Source organism: Hyperoodon ampullatus, assembly GCF_949752795.1.
Source record: "Hyperoodon ampullatus genome assembly, chromosome: 18".
NCBI classification, from domain to species: domain Eukaryota; kingdom Metazoa; phylum Chordata; class Mammalia; order Artiodactyla; family Ziphiidae; genus Hyperoodon; species Hyperoodon ampullatus.
The window spans coordinates 20,164,816-20,186,696 of NC_136931.1; the positions used below are offsets into that span (position 1 = coordinate 20,164,816).

At 52.2% G+C, this 21,881-nt stretch overlaps 2 protein-coding genes across 2 annotated transcripts in view; one reads left to right on the forward strand and one right to left on the reverse strand.

The window, feature by feature from the left end:
• CMTM4 (CKLF like MARVEL transmembrane domain containing 4) overlaps positions 1–4,168 on the forward strand; it is a gene marked incomplete at both ends in the record, with an annotated part of 63,144 nt that extends 58,976 nt beyond the window's left edge. Inside the window, 2 exons of the mRNA XM_079722976.1 lie at positions 2,842–2,940; positions 4,004–4,168. Of these exons, the coding sequence (XP_079579102.1) occupies positions 2,842–2,940; positions 4,004–4,168 (264 nt within the window). The remainder of the gene's footprint in view (positions 1–2,841; positions 2,941–4,003) is intronic.
• A 9,461-nt stretch (positions 4,169–13,629) lies between these two features.
• Positions 13,630–21,129, reverse strand: CMTM3 (CKLF like MARVEL transmembrane domain containing 3; the record flags this gene model as incomplete). The annotated part of the gene is made up of 5 exons (XM_079723512.1): positions 13,630–13,686; positions 16,072–16,192; positions 16,604–16,699; positions 17,756–17,911; positions 20,983–21,129. 5 exons carry the CDS (start codon positions 21,127–21,129, stop codon positions 13,658–13,660), a joined length of 549 nt encoding a protein of 182 aa, XP_079579638.1. The 3' UTR covers positions 13,630–13,657.
• Between the last annotated feature and the right edge of the window lie 752 nt (positions 21,130–21,881).

Consider the following 21,881-nt stretch of genomic DNA (forward strand, 5'->3'; position numbering starts at 1 on the left):
TGCAACCTTGGGTGTTCTGGGCGCCCCCCCCCACAGGAAGCAGTTTGGCTGGGTGTGAGACTGCAGGGAGGGGAGCGACAGCAGCAGACGTGAAGCACGTGACTGATGAGTGCATGCCCCATTAAAAGCGTTAAAACAAACAAAAACAAAAAGCACCAGTGTTGACTAAACCCAACCCATCCCCAAATCCACATCTGAAGGCATGCCTGTGTCTGCTCCCTAATATGAAGGGTGAATCTACAAGCCTTGATTTTGTTTCATGGCCAAGGAGCTCAAGATATTGATGCTAACTTTTGCAGTATTCCAGTTTTAAGCCTTTTAAACTGTGCAAGTACTAAGTGTTTGTTATAGAAAAAGTGGAAGATACAGATAATAAAGGAAAAATAAAATCATGTGATGACCCAAGAGAAATGAAAACATATGTCTGCATAAAAGCTTGTAAGTGGGCTTCCCTGGTGGCGCAGGGGTTGAGAGTCCGTCTGCCGATGCAGGGGACGCGGGTTCGTGCCCTGGTCCGGGAGGATCTCACATGCCGTGGAGCGGCTGGGCCTGTGAGCCATGGCCACTGAGCCTGCGTGTCTGGAGCCTGTGCTCCGCAACGGGAGAGGCCACAACAGTGAGAGGCCCGCGTACCGCAAAAAAAAAAAAAAGCTTGTAAGTTCATAGTAGCATTATTCACAGTAACTGAAAAGCAGGAACAACTGAAATGTCCAAAAACTGGTGAAAGAATAAGATGTGGTGTATCTATATAATGGAATATTCCGTAATGAAAAGGAATGAAGTGCTGATATATACTACAATATGAGTGAACCTTAGAACTATTATACTAAGTGGAAGAAGCCAGTCCCAAAAGATCACATATTATATAATAATTCTATTTATATGAAATGTCCAGAATAGGCAAATCCATAGAGACAGAAAGCAGATTGTTAGTTGCCTAGGATTAAGGGAAGGGATGAGGAATTAACTGCTAATGAATATGAGGTTTGTTTTGGAGGTGCTAAAAATGTTCTAAAATTAGATTGTGGTAAATTATATCTCAAGAAAGCTGTTATAAAATTATATGTGATAGCACCCATCCAGGGGTAACCATTTGTAATATGTGGGTGTAATCTTCTAGAATATTTTCTCTAGACTGTCTTTCACGTGTACATGTACGTTGTGATATGTGAGTGCAGAAAAATGGAACCATTAAAGTCATGCTTTTCCATTTATCTTGAGTATCTTCCATGTTAAATATAAAACTATATCATTATTTTTAATGACTGCACAGTGTTCTGTTATGGAAATACCATTTTATTCAACAAATCCCTGATTCTTAAGCATTTTGTTTGCCTTCAGTTTTTTGCTGTTTAAAATAGTATGATGAACATCCTTGTGCTTAGACCTTTTTGTGCTAGTATGATATTTAAGATGAATTTCCAAATGTGGAATTCATAGACAAATAACATGAACCTCTTCAAAGTCTTTAGTACCTATTTGCCCTTTACCACATTTATATTTTTATATTGTCACCATTAATGTACATTACTGTTTTGTTTGATGTTCAGCCTCAGCATTTTATCATAAGACATTTTCCATTTCTGAATAGTCTTTGGTTTGGAAAGTACATTTTATATTTTTCTGTATCCCTACAATATCCCTATATTTTTCTTTACCCAGAGTTGGGTGTAACTAAACACTCACTGATTTGAATCTGTGAAAAATTTGCCGTGGCTTCACACTGGTCACCACTGAAAACTGCCCTGCTGGCAGACATTTCTGAATACAGTTTGTAGTCAGTACTTTGCTGCTCTCTGTGAGCCGGTGCAGAAGCGCTGGCCAGGAGTGTGTGTGTGCGTGGAGGGTCCCGCTGCACAGGCTCAGGACTGTGAGGATATGGCCCCTGAAACCAGGCCAGCCAGGAGGACTCACCTGGTATTGATGGCACAGTCAACCTGGCACTTAAGCAGTTGAGGATTTTGCCTGGATTCTCTTTCCCTGTAGAGGTCACAGGGGCGCTCTGGTATGGCCCAGTTTGTGGGGGGCCTGATGCCCAGGTAGTAATATCAGAAGTAACAACAGATGTGCAGGGAACCCTACCCATGGGCCGGGCACGATGCTGGGCTCTACACATGTGCTGTTCCACCCAATCCTTAAAACACCTCCGGGGGGTGGGGTGGGGGGCTGTGCCCATATAAGACACAGAGAGGCAAAGTGGCTTATCCACAGTCATGGTCAGTTAGGACCCTCATCTGTCTGTGACCCTTAATCACTGTGCTATGTTCCTCTCGACAAGTAAGACAGGAGTTAAATCTTCGAAGCGTTGGATCTGTAACCTGATTTGCTTTGCAAGAAGCTTAGGGGAAAATCCTCTAGGCTTTAGCAGCATGGAGACTTGAAAGACCATGCATGAGAAAGAGAAGCATGAGGCCTGGCTAAGTGTGTTCTCCAGGTCTGAAAACAGTGTGCTTGACATGTCACAAATGAATGAGGGGATTTCACCAGTTTCAGGCCATTCTTATCCATGCCAAGAGGATTTGAATGTGTTTTGGGTAATTAGTGTGCGTGTCCTTGTGGGTTAGCAGTTTGGTTTCCATAATAGGTCATTAAGAAATGGTAACATGACGTGGTTGGTTAAAATGTGGACTTTGCTGTGGTGATTTATCAAAGAGCATCATTAACTGTTATCCTCTTTGCCTTCCTCTGTGTGACCAATACCCGTGGGCCATCAAGGCTAAAATATGGAGCCAGCAGAGAGGCGGGGTATTGTGCTTTTTATTTTGAAAGTTCTTCAGTTGCTTTTAGGGCAAGGCATGAAATGATTCTTTTCAAGTGATTTTATTTTATCTTATTCTTTAGGATTTGGTCAACACTGGACTCAGCACTTTCTTTTTCTTTATTGCTTCCATTGTACTGGCTGCTTTAAACCACAAAACCGGAGCAGAAATTGCTGCCGTGGTAAGTGAACTCAACAGATTAAAACAGGGCTGATTTGTACACTTTCTGTGACTTGCTCCTCTGGTCCCCTGGCCTGTGTCCTTCTCCTTCTCCTTTAGCTTTTTCTTTGCTAATGATACTGTTACTGGGCCAGCGGAGGTCCCAGTTCCTTCAGTGCTGCGGTTCTTAAAGTGTGGTCCCTGGAACAGCAGCCTCAGCATCACCCGAGAACATGTTAGAAATGCCCTTCTCAGCCTCCCCCAGAGCTGCCGAATCAGAAGTGTGTTTTAACAAGCTCTCAGATGCACACTCAGGTTTGAGAACTCCTGCTTTTAGTCTCTTCCCAATGGAGCCCTGGATGTCTGTTCGTGGTGTTGCTTTTAAGGGCCTTCCCTGCCGAGATAGGGTGTTAATGAAGCAGATGCCGTCTTGCAGAATGCGGGGTGGGGGTGGGGAGGATGGGGCCAGACAATGTCAGACTTTCTCCCTCTGTGTTCTGCATTTCCTTACTGTTCTGTATTTGCAAAGAATATGTAGCACTTTTGTATTTGGGGGGGATGGTTAAAAGGTTTATTAAAAATGCTAAACTGTTAGCTCTGCAAGGTTTTAGTCAGTAGATTCATCAGTCATTATCTTACCATTAAAACTCCACTGCTTCTCACCCTGGAGCTGCCCAGGTGAGCGGCAGCTGGATAGCAGGTGGGGGCTGGGGGCTGTGATTTGGAATGTCAGGTCTTGCGGTTTGATTTGGGGCTCACACAGCAAGACCCTGATTTTTCATCTCACGGTGTTTTGTCTACATTGTATTTTCCCCCGAGTACCAGTGTCATGAAGGTCTGTCTGTAAAAGAGGCACTTCTGTGATCTGTTACCTTGTAGAACCAGAATGCTTCGAAAGAGACCTTAGGCTGCCTTTCTGTGGGTCACACGACTATGAACTTGGCCCTGACAAGCTGAACATTCAGCGGGGCTGCGTGTTGGGGTTAGAGCTGGGAGAGCTGCCGCAGCTCGGCTCACTGTAAGCTGCCCAGAGACCCTGCAGATGGCTGACGTGCCCGTGGACTAACCGGGTTTGTGTCTCGTAGATATTCGGCTTCTTGGCAACCGCGGCGCACGCGGTGAGCGCGTTCCTGGCCGCGCAGAAGTGGAGAGTCAGCCTCCGCCAGCAGAGCGCCAGTGACTACATCCGCGCCCGCACGGAGTCCAGAGACGTGGACAGCCGGCCCGAGATCCAGCACCTGGACACGTGAGGACGCGCCAGAGTCCTCTTCCCTCTGCTCCTCGTGCCCGTCCTTTCAATCAAGTTTTTCTGTCCCTCATCACGTCAGATTTTCATGTGACTAAGTTGAATTTTGTCCTCCTCGGTAAAAGTTCATTTTGGGAAAGGGTTTTCACAGTGGCCCTCGTGGCGGGTGCCTGAGGCAGGGAGTCCCGTGCCCAGCTGTTCAGAAAGAGGTGGGCGGGACAGGTCCCCAAATCCTCTGCTTTGGTGGCCCTGGGAGCCGCTGGCCTCACAGGCTGCCGTGTCCACTTCACTGTCCCTGAGCACAGGCTTCACGTCTGACTCTGAGCCACCTGTCATATGTATTTGTGACAAGTCAGGACTTTGGATTAAATGGGGGCTGCTAGGAGTGGGGGGAAAAACATCAAGGAATGAAGGTACATGGTTGGAACAGTCGGTGAGCAGTGATTCCTGGGCAGCTCCCATAGCTGCCCCGGGTCAGCTTTAGTCTCGCTGCCAGATCCCCCTCTCCCCGTTGTTTTCCATGCCCGGGGCATCGAGACACCAGCACAAGCCTGGAAAGCCACGTGAGACACCGAGGGTCTTGGTGGTGGGTGTGCTGGTGGAGCTTTTCGCTGGGTCTGGGGTTTGGGGGGGTGGGAAAAGCTGGCATCCTCTTGGCACAGCGCCGCGGCACTGCTGACCTGCGGGAGGGTCACCATTTGTTTCCTACCCTGCTGAGAAATCCCTTGATGCTTCCTCAAATGAATCACCTCCCTGAATCTCAGATTCTCCTCCAGGAATGTGGGCACCATCTTTTTTCCAGTTTCCTCCCTTTCCTGAATACTTTGAGGCTGGACTGCAGATTTTCTGTCATTTTACCTTCCCAGGTAAAAGCCACGAAAGAAATACAGTCCGTTCCCCCAGCCCAAACCCTTGCCCATTTGCTGGCATCATGGACCACAGGTGGGGACACACCTCTGTTTTAGGGGTGTGCACTGATTTTCAAATGCCTGAGAAGAGTTCTAGAGTGATTCTGAGTAGATCTGTCTAGGATTTGAAAATACTTGAATCTGCACCATGACACACCCTTTCACTGATGTTTCAGAGGCTCAGTCGTCCCTGTGCCTCAGGGTCGTAACCATGAATGTCGATCTTGGAATCTGTAGGGGAAAGTTCCAGTTATGTAAGGTTTTGAACTGATTCTCGATAAAGTGACGATTATTGTGGTGACTGAGTTAAATGAGCCCCTACGATGCTGTAGTTTTTAATTTTTTTTCTGTTGGAGACTAATTGTATCTTTTATGGAAAAATTGTTTTAACGTGTCAGGTTTTCACTCTGAACTGTTTTTAATGTTTACAAACCTCACTCTAGCTCTAATATTTTGTGTTTCTCCCTGACCGAGGAAAAAAACGCTTACTGCTGGTGGGAAGATTTTGCATTAACGTGGAGAGTCCCCAGGATCTTGTCCTAGTGAGTGTTTACAGCTTCAGCAGCGTGCAGTGTAATGAGAGAGAGAGGGTCTGAGTCTGGGGGTGGGGCGAGCAGAGCCTGTGTGAGAAATGTCCAGCTGTGCACACATGGCACTACGTTCTGCATAGCAGAGCAGTGTCTGATTTCCCCGCGCGGGTGGATTGATCAGGTAGCGGTGCTTGGCTGAGGATTCCGCAGGAAATGGTACTGTGCTGTCTCTGAAGGGTCGGGGTTAGGGCTCCCTGAACTGAACATCCCACACAACCCGAGTTCTGCCGCAGTTCCTTTCCAGAGTCGTGACCCAGGTCACCTGTTCAAGCCCCTGGTCTGCTCAGGGGCCGTGGGCTGCAGGTGCAGACCCAGCTCATCAGGCAGTAATTCCCCTCCCTCTGTTCCCGCAGAGGGCAGCCAGGCCTGGTCACAGCGGGTCTGACGGAGCCCTCTTCCCATGGGTGTTGTGAGGCAGTACAAACCATGCTTCACAAACTCCATACCTATCATGTGTAGTGATTTTTGAGGAGATTATGACATCTGGATTTTATCTGTTCATTTTATATATTTATTTTGCATTTGTTGAGTGTATATGCTTAGTCAGAACGGGGCTTATCTCCCTCTGAGAGTTCCATTGAAAAACAGGGTCACAAAGACTCAGCCTTGCATTAAATGGGGCCCACTTAGAAGGACCACCCTGAACTGTATCAGAAATCTCCTGCTGGGACTCATGTTACTTGGCCTCAATAAAAAAGCCGCCTTTGAAGTGAGATTGAAAAAAAGAAGACTGTTCAGGCAGGGTTGTTGCCCAAATTTTCCCAAGTCACTTCAGTAAAACCAGTTTATCATCTGGTTGAAAGGAGCCTATTAGCCTCCTGAGGATGTGTTGTCAGCTGCAAGGAACGGTTCTGAAGCCCATCGCAGTTGTAAACGCTGATAGATGATAAAAAGTGGTGACACCTTGTGCCATAGGCCACTTAGGAATTATTGAATAATTTGCATCTTAGTGTTAGAATCTTGGAATTATTTATTCCCCTGTAACTATTTAATGTCCTTTGTGCCATGAGACTCTCCCGTGGTTTTTGTAAATATATTTCTTTATATTTAATAAGCTCCCACTACAACCGGAAGTGGCCAGGTATGCAAATTGGTGTGATGCAGAGTCGTAAGTCCTGTCACGTGTGGCAGTGTGGTGAGAAGGAAGGAATATGGCTGTCCAGTGTGAATGGAAAGACACCTGCATTTTCCGTATGTTGTCTGTGTGTACAAACAAGACAATCTAGATTTGGGGGGCTTAAAAGGACTGTTTTTTGCAAACTGAAGGAAGCTTATTTTTGCATTTAATAGTTCCAATATGGACCCATGTCAGTTTGGTTTGGGGCATTTTTGAGGCTGAGGCAATCTTAGTGTTTCTCAGTTTTCTGGTGGGATGGTATTGGCTTTCATAGTTGGTGCCAGACTTATGTATGTTTGAATTTGTTCCTGGAGCCTGGATGGTTGAAACCCTCAAGCATTTGGTGGAAACTCTGGTGGTTTTAGATGGATGCAAACACTGACGTCTTCAGAGAAAGTTTATCCTGGCATCAACTTGGTTGATGCGGTATTTTTTCTTTTCTCTGATTCTCCTTTAGCCTCCCTTCACACTGCTGAAGGCATGGGGTGGGGCGGTGGGAAGTACCTTTTCCCTTTCATACAGGGAGATTCTAATCATGAGAGCCTAAAGATACCTGTTGGCTCCATATAAAGCCGGGGAAAGACAAAGCCAGTTACAGGTTAAAATCTCACAACAGAAGTTCGATTTAAAGCAAAGAAAATAGATTTTGACTCTACAGCAACAGTCGTCCGAGAGATTCCCTTTGTCCACAGAAAGGCAAGAATGTAGTAGCCTGCCCAATCCCAATGGCCATGTCTTCCATGGCAACTTGAACCAAAGTGCCAGCGTGGACGAGGCCCGGCCTGGCCCCAGGGAAGCCAAGGACACAGCCTGGTTCTGAGGGCTCGGCTCTGGAAGGTGGATGCCACCCCCTGCCCTTTGGGCACCATCACTGTCCTTTGGCTAAAGGCTCATGCCCATGGGCAGGCATGGAGTGTATCCGACCCCACCCTGTGTTGGATGCTTCTGGAGAGAGCTTTGTGACTCAGTTGAAAACATTCCTACTCTTTTAAAGTTTGCAGTTTCATCTGCCTTTCTTCGAAGCTTTCTTAGTGATTCAATCTTGGGTTAAGCCACATGCGGCCTCTGAGGAGATGAAGCACTAACCCTTTTGTCTGCACATGTATGTGAAGTCTTGCTTGCAGCGAATGACCCTTGAATAACCCCTCCCTGTTTCATGTGTGTGTGGCCCAAGCTCACCTTTTCTTGTTGACTCGCATGTGCTCTTTGGGAAGAAACCCACGTATTTAAGAGGTGGACCAAGTTCCTAATTTCGGGCTGTACAAGATGTTCTGTGGGTTGTTCTTAGAATCTGTGCTAACAGATGAATAAAGTGTGAAGACAACATGTGGCCCCTGTAGTGATTCTGGGAGGCCGTGACGACTGAAGTGGGTCCCGTTGTGCCATCCACGTTCAAAACAAAGCAACCATGAAGTCTTCGTGCCACTGCCAGATTTTCATTTTCTCCACCTCTGGTTTACAGGAAAATATGACATTACACAGGTAGCAAAAGGTGAAAACACCTGCTAGGCTGCTGCCAATTGACCGTCTCAAGCGAAATAAAAAGTTGCTTCCTGCTCCAGCGACTGCCGTTAGCGTGTGAGGTCTCCAGACACTCTTCTGGCTCCTAGTGAAGTTCGCAGAACTCAGGGGCTCCCTCTTATTTCATCAGCAACCATTCCCAGGGCCAGCTAGGCGACAGCTGGTGAAGTGGGAGCAGGGGCGGGTCTGGGAGGGGAGAGGAAGGAGGGGGAGGCTCAGACTGTCTGCCGTGGGCCTGTCAAGAGCACTGGACGTGGTTACCCACCCAGGGTACTTCCTCCCTCTTTGGAAAAGCGAGGTCTTGTGTTCTGGAGCCCACCTCAGAGCGGGAGCCAGCGTGGGGAACAGCGTGCCTTGGCGCCAGGCTCTTCGTGTGAGTTTGGGGACTCACAGGTCTGGACAGGTGACTTGGATTCTGATTTGGGTGCCCCTCAGAGAGGACGCAGGCCTAACACCGCCTGCCTTGAGCTTTGTAAATGCTCCTGGCTCTTTATAAAATCTCCTATTTCTTCTCAGCAGATATCGCTGAAATCATAACTGTCTGGTTGAGAAGGTAATTTGAAATATCTGGCTCTTTACATTTCTTTTATTTGGAAACTGTCTCTGAAAGAAAATACCGTCGATATCTGTTAGATCTAGAAGAATTTTCTTCTCAAAGTTGAATGTTTGTTTAACTTTTCTTCACACCAGTAAATGGCATTTATATACTTTCAGGCTTGACACAGAGGGGTGGGTTTTGATATAGTTTCCCTTCCTTTGGTCTAGATTCTTATTCCATTTGGATATAATTTCTCAACCTTGGGGATTTATTTTTTCCTTTCTAGTTTTTATTATTCTATAAACATAAAAGTAAAGAAAAAAAATTACCCGTAAGTCCACTGGGTAAATCAGTGGCAACTTGCCTAGAATAAAGTTTAGTTTACGGATCCTTGAATCGTCTATCTTTTTCACAGGGTTAGTTTGCTGTCTACTTTTTATGCCAAGACTTTAATTTGGGTGACTCGCTATCTAGACACCCTGGAGTGTTGTGTTTTCTTTGGGATGCATTCTACACAAGGCCGAGAGCCTTCATTAAGGGGTTAATAGCCTGGACTCTAGTGAGCTACATCAGAACGTTCATGGTTCTAATTTAGAGTAGGAACTTGTCTCAAAGGACCTTAATCGGCTTTGTTGGTGGGATTAGGGAGAGGCCCAAAGTTTCTTTTCATAACTGCACCTCAGAGGAGAGAACGCGCGACACAATTGATCTGACAGTGGTTTGTACGGGTTTCAGTAATAGCCTGGAACTATCCAATCTGAGTCGTCTTTGGAGGACACTGCTGAAACCCAGTGGGAAGCACCCCTTTTTATCAGGAAAGCCACCTGAAGGGACGGTCAGGAAACGAGGACAGCATGGGGGCCTGGTGTCCACGCAGGCAGGGCCGGGTCCGGCTGCTTCGCTTCGTGGGCCGTTTTGCTTTCCTGCGTGTTCCAGAATTGATTTTGCAAGTTTCACCTCTGTTCTCCTTTCTGCAGATGTGAGGAAGGCAGATATTCGGTGCTTGGAGGGAGAACTGGCTGGTCAAGGGTTCCTGGGGGAGCGCGAGGGCAGGATGCCTGTGCTGTCTCCCGGGACTGGCCCAGGCCGCTAAGGCCTCTCACCTCCTTCCAACTGTCCCTCTGTAACCCGTTTAAAACCGAGTTTTCAAATCCTGCCTCATGATGAAACTGACGTATGTGGATAAAACCAGTGCTTTTCATAACTTGATTCTGATGTAGTTTCCTCTAAAAGAATGCTAGGGGTCGAAACTATTTGTATATGTTGAAATTTGTAGGGGTTCAGGAACCCGTGGCAAAAACACTTAACTATTTATTACAGGTATGACTATATTTTTTCTTTTCCCAAAGTAGGTAATTATGTCTTTGTATATTTTAAGACAAATAATAATCACTTCACCTTTGGTGCCTTCCGTGTGTCAGTCACATGAACACTCTTGTCAATCATGGAATTGAGAAAAAAAAAAAAGATGTACATTTAGTTAAACAAGATAACACTATTTTTGTAGCATGATTTTAGATTGTATCCTTTTAATATTGCTTCCAGCAATGTTGGTTTTGAGGTTTGGTCATTTTCCCTTTAAACTTCATTATATATTTTAAAAAAGAAGAAAAAAAAAAAAACCCAAACCCGCGGCTTTTCCTGTCTTGTTTTCTGCTGCTTTCTCCCCAACATCTCGTTTCTGCTTATTTAAACAGTCTGAGAGTAAGAATATATTTCTGTGAAATAGTTATTAATCAGTATAACTGCATTTGGCATTTTTAAACCACTTTTTTTTTTTTTTTTTTTTTTGCGGTAGGCGGGCCTCTCACTGTTGTGGCCTCTCCCCTTGCGGAGCACAGGCTCCGGAGCACAGGCTCAGTGGCCATGGCTCACGGGCCTAGCCGCTCTGCGGCATGTGGGATCTTCCCAGACCGGGGCACGAACCCGTGTCCCCTGCATCGGCAGGCGGACTCTCAACCACTGCGCCACCAGGGAAGCCCTAAACCACTTTTTCAGTTTGAACAGCCACTGCTTATCTCAAACAGTAAGAGGAAAGTGGTTCCATAAAAAAAGAACAGAACATTCTCGGTGCTCTGACTTCCCCTTCTTTGCATCTAAAATGGTGAAAAAAGCCCTTTCTCTGGCTGGTGTCTGTCTTCCAGATCAGCTCAGGCCGCCGTCCTCCACCTTGGCCAGCTTCCCTCTGCCCGCGTGAGACGTGCTGGGGGGCAGGGGGGAATCTCTGCTGGTCTCGGGCTCACCTTCCACTCGGATCTCAGATTGGTTTGTGGATGCCCTGGGTAGGTTCCGTGGCCCTTCCTGGTTTCCCCGCCCAAACATAATAGATTCCCTGCTGTGACAAGCTTGATGAAAGAAAGACACAGAGGACATGCCGGCTGCTCCTTTTGCTTTCCCACTCCTGCAGGACTGAGTTATGTCTGGTCAAGAAAAGTCTTGAGTAAACTAGCTGAGCCCATTTAAAATGAAGGAATGGATTTATTAAAACATACAACTGTAGCTTTTGTTTTTTCTTTGGTCACTTTGAAGGGTCGGAATGTATCATTATTTTCTAACAAAGGAAGTCCAGTCAGATGGCTGATCATCCTCATGTGATTACTCGGTACTTGGCCCAGTGGTACTTGGGAGAGGGGCAATGTTAATTTAACAACTACTACACTTTGCTTCTTAAAAGTCTATTTCCTTTAACAGTGTAGACACAGCTGCGGGGCGACCTGAGGTGACGCCTGTTTGGCAAACTTTGGTTTATGCTGTTGGTAGGTCAGAGCACCCTGGCTTTTGAAGCTGGTGTGGATGCCCTGGGGTGGGCACCACCCGGCTCCCACGGGCTCCCACGTTTGATTCTGTCCATTTGGAGTGGTATGGGGGCCGCAAAGCCTGTGCTCCCGTTGGTTTGTCCGTGACAGCAGACAACGCCTCGTGCTGCCCTCAGTTTTCCCTCTTTCTTTCTTCTGAAGGACCAATTTTTCACGGTACTTGTCCTGATTGTTTTCATAGTGTTCAAATCTGTATTTTTGTATGTAGAGGGAACTAATTTTCTCAACACTAATCGCTAATACTGTATTAAATTGTCATGAAGGAGTTCTTGTTTAATAAACGGACATGTAAAAACAGTGTCATCTCTTCCTTCGCTCTGCCTTGCCTCCCGCCCCTCCAAAGGCTGTAGCCCGGATCCTGAAACAGGCCCGTAGGGCGGGGGTTGACCACAGCCACAGTTGGGGGTGAGGACTCCGCAGTGTCGCTGTCCACAGGCGGCTTGGCTGGGCCTGGCGAGGTGGGGCCACACCCACGGGCCTGTGGGTTTCTGCACAGTCCGCTTTCATACGTGTTTTCAGAACACTGTGTGTGAAAGTTGCGGCAGAATGCCTCGATCCTTTTCCATCGCCGGGGCCAAAGCGCTGACTTACCACGGGACGTGAGCCTGATGCGTGGGTGAGACCCTGGGCCTCTTGTGAGGACCTGGGCAAGTCACCGAACCTTCCATCAGTTTCCTGAACTGTGAAAGAGGATTGTGTGAGGTGTAGAGTACACGTGCAGACGCCTAGCGGGGGCCTGGCGGGGAGCAAGTGCGCGTGCATCATTGCTGTAATCTGGAGCTGCCAGGATCCACACAGCGCGTGGGACCACTCTGTGCTGACGCATGACACCCGGCAGCATTGCTCCGGGTAAGGTTTTTTTCAAACACACACACTCCAAGCAGGAAGTCAGTCTGATTTAATCCATTATGGCTTTTTTCAGGGTAGGAGATTCACATGCAAGAGGAGAACAAAGATTACAAATGCCCAAAACATGGGTCCAGAACTCTGGCTCATTCACAAGGCCTCTTGGGTCACAGGAAATGCCATTTAAGAAGCTGCTTTTGTGTAAAAAAAAAAAAAAGTATAAAGTTACAAAATCCCATTGAAGATACATGCACAGCATAATAAGGTCCTTAGGTGAACACAGAAGGCACGTCTCGCCCCTCGTGAGGGTCAGGTGTTCAGAAGCTCATTGTCCTGAGGGCCCGAGAGCCTCTCGCCTGCCGACGGCCCAGGGAAAGACAGGGTTTGGCTGGGCCTGCCCAGCTGCCCTGGGGGCTGTCACTGCCACTTCGTCGTTTGGAGCCCTTGATCTTTTGGACCTGGTAAGCTAGTCTACGAGCTCTTCTTGAAACAGTCTTAGACCCAGAAGAGGCATGTCATCTGAAGAAGATACGGTCTCCAAGGGTGTAAGGTATCACTCATGGGCACTGGGACCCACTCTCTCCTAGATCATACAGCAAAGGCCAGTTTTCTCCCTGCTTCAAGAATGAAGAGGGAACTGTTGTTGCTCCTTGAACAAAAGAATCTCGGAAGCATCGTTCTCGACAAAATGCCTGCCGTGGGCAGGGGCACCAGATGCAGACAGAAACCACTGGGGCCCAGGGGATGGCCCTCCGCCGGTTTCTGTCTTGTCTCTCCCCGGCACTCACCACAGCATGAAGTGCTTCCTGCGATGGTATAAGAAGGCTCTATCTGCTTTGTCCCCTTGTGCTTATTTTTGGCAGAGGTTTAAGGGCTTAAGGTCTGTGGGACAGAAATGAGAAGTGGCGGAACGATGCCCTCACGAGCAGAGAGGCTGGTGAGTGCTAAGCCAAGGGGTGCCATCATGTATGCCGGGCTCAGGAACGTCACCCTGGGGCTGTGAGGAGGCCTGCTCCGTCAGCAACGCCCGCTGCTGCGCGAGAAGTCACAGCCTCCCTCCCAACATGCAGGGTCCCCTGGCCACGCTCCGGCCAGCATGGTCAGAGGTGCAGGAGCGGAGGCCTGCGTGGCTCAGGCTGCCAGGGCAGGTCGGGTCTTCAGTCGGAGTCAGAGTCGGAACTCTCTTCTGAAAGGAAAGCAAAGAGGATGCTTGGCAGGAGTTTCGGGGCCAGCGGTGCCTGGGAGCCGTCTCTGGGGAGGCACTGTTGACTGGAACCCGGGGCTCAGGCCGCTCCTACAGCTGATGGTGCTGTGGGTGGTGTCTGCTCGGCGTGAGGACCATCGAGTGCTTGGGACCCTCCGGGTGCCATCGAATGGAGGTGGGGAGCCCAGATGCCCCTTGCTCTGGGGCTCCAGGCCCTCCCAAATCTGCCTGGGCCATTGTTACCTGGAGGTGTCAGGGTTGTATATCTGCCCCCCAACCTGCAGTTCAGCAGGTCAAGATGGGGCTAGCTATTGCCCAAGAAACTAAAACATACTGGAAAATCAGGAAGCGTCTTTTTAGCCATTTCATAGTTTCAATCTCCCCTGCCCCAGGAGTTTCAATGTCACTTGCCTGGGGACAGGAGGCACTCAGTGGAGAGACGCCAACTCCAAGGCAGGGCCTACAGGCCCCTCAAAAGCCACCCCTGTCTTTCTGTCCAGCCACATGTCACTGCTGATCCTCACAGGACACGACCACCTGTTCCAGAGAAACACCTCACCTGGACGGGAGCACCTGCCCTTTATACTCTGTTGTCTTCCCTCCACCTGTCCCATTTCTTCTGCCTACACACTCCTATACATCCATCAAAACCCAGCAATGGGGTCGCCTCCACAGCCTCCTAGCTGGCACATAGGGTGGGTGCTCCCTCAGCTGCTTCATCCCTACCTCTGTTAGCGCTCGTTGTGCTGTTATGGTCGACGTCTACTCTGGGCTCCTCGTGCCCCCGTTTGTGCCGTGTGTGTACATCACCACTTTGTCTCTGGGTCTAATTCCTGTCTGGGCTGAATTCCCTGAGGGCAGGTAGTTGGCCTTGCCCGTCTGCACATCCCTAGGGCCCAGCACATGGCAGCCTCTGTAGGTGTTTGGGTCAACAGAGGCTGACAGAAGGGCCGCGAGGGATCACGGGACACCAGGCTGGGGGAGTCTGGTGCTGAGCCAAACATCCGATTTACTCAGTTGCAGGGAGTTGACATCTGCCTCTCCATTTAAAGCCTGCCTGGGGGTGTAGAGAGGAAGGGGCAGGTAAATGGCCTGGGCCCTCGGTCCCAGGTCAGCTCCTGGGCTTCCCAGCATTTCTGTGCTGGAGCCTCCACCGCCCCTGTAACTCCTGGCCCTGGGCAGGGACCTCCACCTCCTCTGGTGGCCTCCCCGGGCAGGAGAGCCCTGGGCTGTGACTGAGGAAGGCCTGAGGGAGATCTCAAGCTCCAAACCAGCTTGGAGCTTGGATGCACCCCTATAGGGCCCCCAGCTGGGTGCATGCACCCCGAGGATGTGACACGTTGGTATGGCTGCTGTCACGGATGGAAAAACCAGGCATCCAACTTGGAGGGTTTTTTTTGTTGTTGTTTTTTAAATCAGGTAATGGCACAACAGCCATTCTGAGCTGAAGGATGCCTTGAGGGACCAAAAAGTCTGTGGCACTTTCTTTGGATCTAAAAAGTGAAACAAGCCCAAGCTTGACTGTTTGCCTGGGTGTTGCGGATAAGCATAAGAGCTTGGTTCGCTGGCCCTTAAGCTGGGGACAGGCGAGACTGGGGAGCGGGGGTGCTGCTGTGGGACAGGCGGCCACGCTGCAGCCCAGTGGATGGCGTCCAGGGAGTTGAAGGGGAGTGACTGGCTGCCCTGGGGGCTCGTCAGGGAAGGTTTCATGAGGAGGAGGTGCCGGGCGTGCCCTCAGCTTGCCCTTCCTGGAAAGGCTGAGGCCCTGGGGAATTCTGTGCTCCCCAGAGGGGACCGACCAGATGACACCTTAGTTTTGGCCCAGTGGACTCGAAGCAGAGAATCTGGCCACCACGTCGGACTTCTGACCAACAGAGCAGCAGTGTTGTTTCCACCCAGGAAGTGAGTGGTGACTTTTTAGAACAGTAACAGAAAACTCAATACAGAGTAATTTTCAACTGGGATGCTTTGGGGACTTTTGGTAACATTTGGAGACAATTTTGTTTGTCACACCTTGTGGGGGCACCACTGTCATCTAGTAGAGGCCAGTGGTGCTGCTAAACATCACACAGGGCACAGGAAAGACCCCCTCCGCAACAAAGGCATGTCCAGTCCCAAGTGTCACTGTGCTGAGGTTGACCGACCCTGTACTGTGATGCATGTAAGGTGTCATCACTGGGGGAGGGTACATGCCGGCTTTATGATCAGTGCCGCGTGAAAACACTTCCTGCCCATGGGGAGAGAGGAAATGCTCTTACTCCAGCCCCAAACTAGCCAAGTGTCCCCAGGGGAGAGCAGGGCCCCTGCATCAACCGTTCCAGGTGATGCGCTGGGTTCCCTGGTGGGACCCACAGAGTGGCTGCCTACCTTCTGTCTTGTCGGCTGCGGTCTCATCTGCGGAGTCCCCTTGTTTGAGGAATTTGGCCACATCGTTAAAGATCAGGTAGAAGTCAATTGCAAACACGATGGTGGCAAAGAAGCCAAACACCTGTGGGATACAGGGGACGGGGAGGAAGGGACGCGTCTTCAGGAGCTGGGAGCCTGGGAACGGGGTGGGGCCAGCCGGAGCAGCCGCTGCCCCATCCTCATAGCTTTGTTTTTATCTGCTTGGATAAGTAGCTCAGATTGGCGGACACAGACCCCTCCCTTTAATGACAGATAGGAAAACAGATAGGAGCTGTTAACTTGGTTTGGCAAACAGCCTTTTCGAACTCTGGGCAGAGTAAATCTCCAATAAGAGGACAGTGGAGTCGCTGAGATCCACATGAAAGTCCAAGGTACCTAGGCAGAGGCAGAATATGCCCAAGAAGCTAAGAGGGGCACCCACTTAGGAGTGGGGTGAACTTGACTGGGGCATCACTGGGCATCGCCCCCTCCCAAAGGTAGAGTGGCTACTCACTCCGGCTGCTTTGGAAGCTCCGTCCGAGTATTTGGCCACAGCTGTGATGGAGATGGCGAAGTAGATGAGGGCCGCTGTGACACAGCGTAGGAAGTCCTGGGGAGAGAGGGGCATGGTCACAGCGCCGTGAGCTCCCTGGAGTGGGGCACAGCATGGGAAGGGGGCTGCTGGGAGCCGAGGCAGGGGAGAGGGGCTCAGAAGGGCACTGTGTGCCAAGAACAGGGCCGGAATCCCACCGTCAGAGGAGGATGGGCCTGGCAGCCTGGACACACGCGGCCCCCAGGTCCAGCATCCACGGCGCTCCGGCTCTTCCTGGCCCCACCTGCACTCCCTGGTCCTCCCCCGACCTCCACCCCGCCCCTGCCCAGTGGCTCCCTGTAGGCTGCCGTCCTCTGCCAGGTGGACAACAGGGTACGGACCAGGCTGCAGCTCGCCCTGTGGCTTGGCCCAGATGCAGACTTCCCGGTTTGGCGGGGAGGGAGAAGTTGGAAACTTGTCACTGCTCCCTCTGGCTCTCCGATAGGGAGATCTGGCCCCGGACCTTGCTTTGCCACATACTTGTGGCAGATCATTTATGTATCATGGTTTCTGTCTACCGGTCCCTAAAATGGGGACAGGGGGTGCAGCCCATCAGGAAGAATGCTGGGTATGAAGTCAAGAGACCAGAGTTCAAGTGCAGCCTTTGCTGTACCTTCTCTCTTACCCATTTCATAGAGCAAAGTCCGGGATGGGGTTCTGGGCCCTCCCAGGTGATAAAGTGAGTTGTCTGGTGGCTGAGATCTGGGTAAGCCCTGCAAGTCCTCAGTTAACTGCCCTGCCCCATGTGGAAATGGCTAGAATTCCTGCGGCTAAGACTCATGCCGATGGGCCCAGTTGGGAACACCAGCGCCACCTGATGGCGAGGGGGAAGGATGCCGTCTGGGGTTCGTTCCCTCACAGAGGGACACTGGAGGCCCTGGAGGCAGGGCAACCTGCCCTGGGTCACGTGGCTGCTGTGTGGTGGGGCCTGGATCATCCGAGGCCAGGCCTACCCACCAGGCTCAACCAACTGCAAATGGCCCCTCCAGTGCATTGAAGAAAGGGTAAGGGCCGAAATGCACACCTCTCCGCGATGGCCAGTCAACCCCTTCCTCCCGGGGCCCCAGCCCTCACCATCATGGGCCAGCACAAGCCCTGCCACTTGTCGTTCAGCTGCATGGCATCAGCAAAGAGGAAGCAGAGGGCCAGCAGGAACTCCAGCAGGGGTGCCGTGAGGAAGGCGGATGCTGAGGACGCCACATAGCAGACGAAGGTGATGAAGGAGAGACCCTGGGAGGCGGCGGAGGGAGAAGTCAGAGCCCGTGCACAGCCCCTCCCTGCAGGCAGGACTAGAGGAGGCTCCAGCAGGTGAAGTGACCTGCCCAGTCCTGCAGCTTCAGGATTAGAACTCCATCAGATGCACACCCGTGCTGCCCCCAGTGCCTCTGGGCATGCTGCCCCCAGTGCCTCTGGGCATGGCTCTGCATCCTGACCTCAGGCCAGCTCCCTGCCGGGACCCGGTCAGGAAGCCCCAACCTCTCCTGCATCCAGCCCCCCAGGAAGCTGCCTCCTGGGGCTGCGCCACTCCCACCCACCCCAGGGGCTCTATGGCAGGATCCACCCAACTCAGATGGTGCCCAATGGGAAAATCAAACCCAAGCCTTCTCAAAGGCAGTCCACTAAGCAGGAGCCAGTTTCAGAAAATTACACCCAACACCCAAGATTTGTGCTTGAATGAAAAATTTACCTGAAAAACAATACACAAATGTGGTGCTTTAGTTAATGATACACATGCTGAAGTATTCAGAGTTGAAATGTACTGATGTCTGCAATTTACTTTGCATCAAAAAATAAAACGGATTGATGGACAGATAGATATGTGATAAAGCAAACAGTATAATCTAGGTGGTGGGTATATGGGGTTTTTTCTTGGTATGTTTGCAAATTTTCACAAGGAGAAAACATCCAGGAGAGGGAGTGGTGACACTGACACTTCATGCCCTGCTGCATCATTTGTTCAGCCTTTGTGAAAGGTGGGGCAAACTGTAATGAGGAACTGATTAAGAATTAAAGTGTTTTCTGCAGCCCTGTCCACACACTGTGGGTGGCAACTGATGCTCGAGGATGCTGAGGCCCCGGGTTAGTTCTGCAGACCTGTGTGCTCTGAAGAGCAGACGGGGATGACAGGGCTGTTCACTGGACCAGTGCCTGCTGAGGCTTGTGGGGCCTCCTCAGCTCCTCACCACCACCCAGGCACCAGGTGCCGTTCACATCTGCCCACTTTGCAGATGAGAAGAGTGAGGTTCAGGGAGATGAAGTGGTGTGCTCAGTGTCATACAGCTAATAAGAGGGCATCAGAATTTGAACTCTGGCTTGGCTGACTCCACATCTGGAGTTCTTAAGCAACAATGCCCTGTGGTTGCTGGCCTTTATCTGTCCTGGTTTTGGTCACTCTGGCTGGGTTTGAGCAGGTCCATGGCTGAGTAGCTCAGAGTGGGCCAGGGGGCTATGTGGGGATGACACCCAGATGCCCCACAGGAGGCTCTGTGGTTGCTTCAGACAAATGAGCTGAAGACCATATCTGGTCTGAACATGACAATGGAGGTAGCTGAGCCCAACTTGAACAGATGGGAAACTAAGGCGTAGAGATGGGCTGAGAGGCTGCCAGGGCCTCCCAGTAAGGCAAGGCCACGGGACTCTGGCCTGGCCCTATCCTCTACTTCCTCTGCCAAAGGCTGTTCTGTCCCTCCTTTTCCTGTCTCCTACCCCCAAAGCCTGATTCTGGGGATCCCTCTCGATTCTGTTTCCTCATTCCCTGATTCCTGGTGGCAGCTTCCTTCCCTTTCCTGCCCATGTCAGCCTCCCCACTTGGGCCTGGGGGCAGCCAGAGGTGACCTGAGGGGGGCAGGAGTGACCTCCAGTGGCTTCCCTTGCGTCTTCAGTGCCCACTCCTCATCTGCCTTTCCTCCCCACTTCATCTTCCTAGACCTAGATTCTTGGCGCCCAGCTTTGCCAAGGGCCTCCTCTAGGCTCTGGCCAGCATCCACTCCACCCATGAGGTGGGCCTGAGTGGGGTGTGGTTGGGGTCCCCTCAGGGGATGGTGGATTCAAGGCTTCTCCGAAAAAGTGGCTCCCATCAGTCTCCAAAGTGGGGCTGCGTGGCCAACCAGGAGGCAACTCCCTGGAGTGTGAGCTGCGAGTCCTGGACCCTGATGCCTCATCTGGGAGTCCGGCAGGTGCCAGGCTGGTGACCTCTGGGCTGACCCCAGAGGCAGAGGAGGTGGTAGGATGGCCTCCTGCCATCAGCTCTGGGTGGTACAAAGGAGAGGCTGCGGCAGAACCCTCCTCTCTCTGATCCCTGCTGTCCCCTGGCCCTCAATTGACCCATGTCAAATCCCCTAGAGGCTCGGGCCTCAGCTTTCTTGTCTGCAAAGTGGGAATAATGACAGATTGTCAAATTGCTGGAGATCTAAGTAACAAGTGCTCCACTCTTATCCCGCCTCCCCTCCGCTTGGCCTCTTCCTCCCCTTCCCTCCAAAGAGGCCCTGCACCAAACCCCAACCCCACAGGCCGACAGTGCGGGAGTGTTCAGAGTGTCCCGAGGACAAAGGCCTCTTGACGGGCCTGGGGGGTGGCGGGAAGGAGGAAGGAGCTCAGCGGGGGCGGGACGGCTGGATCCTATCGAGGGAGGGGAGGAGGGGGATGAAGTCACCCCGCTGGGCCGCCCCTCAGCAGCCTGGGTGGGGGTGGGCTCCCTGCGCGCCCCCCACTGTGTGGCTCGGGCCTCACCCAATCCCGGGGGTCCCCCCTCCCAGCTGGCGGGACTCCACTCTGGCTTCCGCCCTGCAGCTCGAGGCCCGGCCGGTCCTCCCTGAGCCCAAGAAAGCGGGCCAGGGAGCAGAGAGACGACCTGGGGTTCGCGAACGGCCGATTCCTCCCAGGCCCGGCCCGGGCGTGGCGAGAGGCTTTGCGGAGCGGGCTGCCCGCGATGGAGGCCAGAAGATGCGGGGACGCAGCCTGTCCCAGGGGCCCAGAGAGGGCGGAGGCGCCGGAGGTCACACAGCGCTGGGCCGAGCTCCCAGGGGCCCGGCCGCCGCGTCGGGGGCCCCCTCCCCAAGCTTCCCTGAGGCTCCCGCCTCGCCTCCGACCCGCGGCTGAGCTTCAGCGAGCCCGTCCCAAACAGTGGAAGTTTGCCGATCTCAGCCCAATTTCGCAGGGCTGCGAGGGGCGCCGGCCGGGCGGGGCGCCAGGACCCGGGCGTACAGAAGGCTGCGCCCCTAGCCCCACGCCAGGGAGCTGCAGGCTGGAGCGGCCGCAGGGGTCTCGGCGCCGCCGGGAGGGGGCCGGGGGCCCGCACTCACCGTCTCCGCCAGCAGGAGGCGGCCTTTGAGCGAGCAGAGGAAGGCGCGCGCCGGCAGGAGGGCGCGGAGCCCGGGAAGGGCCGCGCGGGGCTGGGAGCGGCCGGCGGGCTCGCGGTCGGGGTCCGGCTCTGGGTCTGGGGGCCACATGGCGGCGGCGGCCGGAGCTCGGCCTCGCTCCCTCTTACTCTGAGCACAGGAGGGAAACGGAAACCCTGACTGTGCGGAAGGAGGACCGAGCCAGACTAGTTGGGCGCGGGGACTCATCCCGCCCCGCCCCGCCCCGCCCCGCCCCGCCCCGCCCGCGCTCCGCCCCTCCTCCCTTCCTGCCCTCTCCTGCCCTCTCCTCGCCTCTTCGCCTCCCTCCCTCTCCCCTCCTTCCCCCCTCCTGCCCCCTCCTCTCCAGTCTCCCCTCTTCCGCCAACCTTCTTCCTCTTACCCTCTCCTCCTCCCCCTCGGACTTTGGCTGTCGGGGCTGCTTAGGCCCTCGCTGGTCCGACTGGCAGTGATGCTGGCTTGGGGCTTCCTCAGGCCCAACCCCGCATTCTCCCCTCACCCTTGTCCTGGCGGCTGGGGACCTTTTTATTGCCGCCCCGCCCGCCCCCCGCCCCCCCACCGTCGGAGCTCCCACCATCTCTCCTCGCCCAGAAGATTGTATGCATTCGCTGTCTCCACTCTAGCTTCCTGCCCTAGCTCGCGTCGGGGATCCAGGAACCTAGGCCTTCAAACAGCGAGACCTCTCTATTGTCTTCCTGCGGCTTTCACCCCACTGTCAGCTCCCTGCCCCACTCCCTCTTTCTCCCCTGACCACCCCTCCCATCTTTGGCCAGCCCAGCCTCCTGCGGCCTCTTTGCAGTCTGCCCCAGCCCTGGATTCGGCACCACCCCCATCTTCATCCCAGG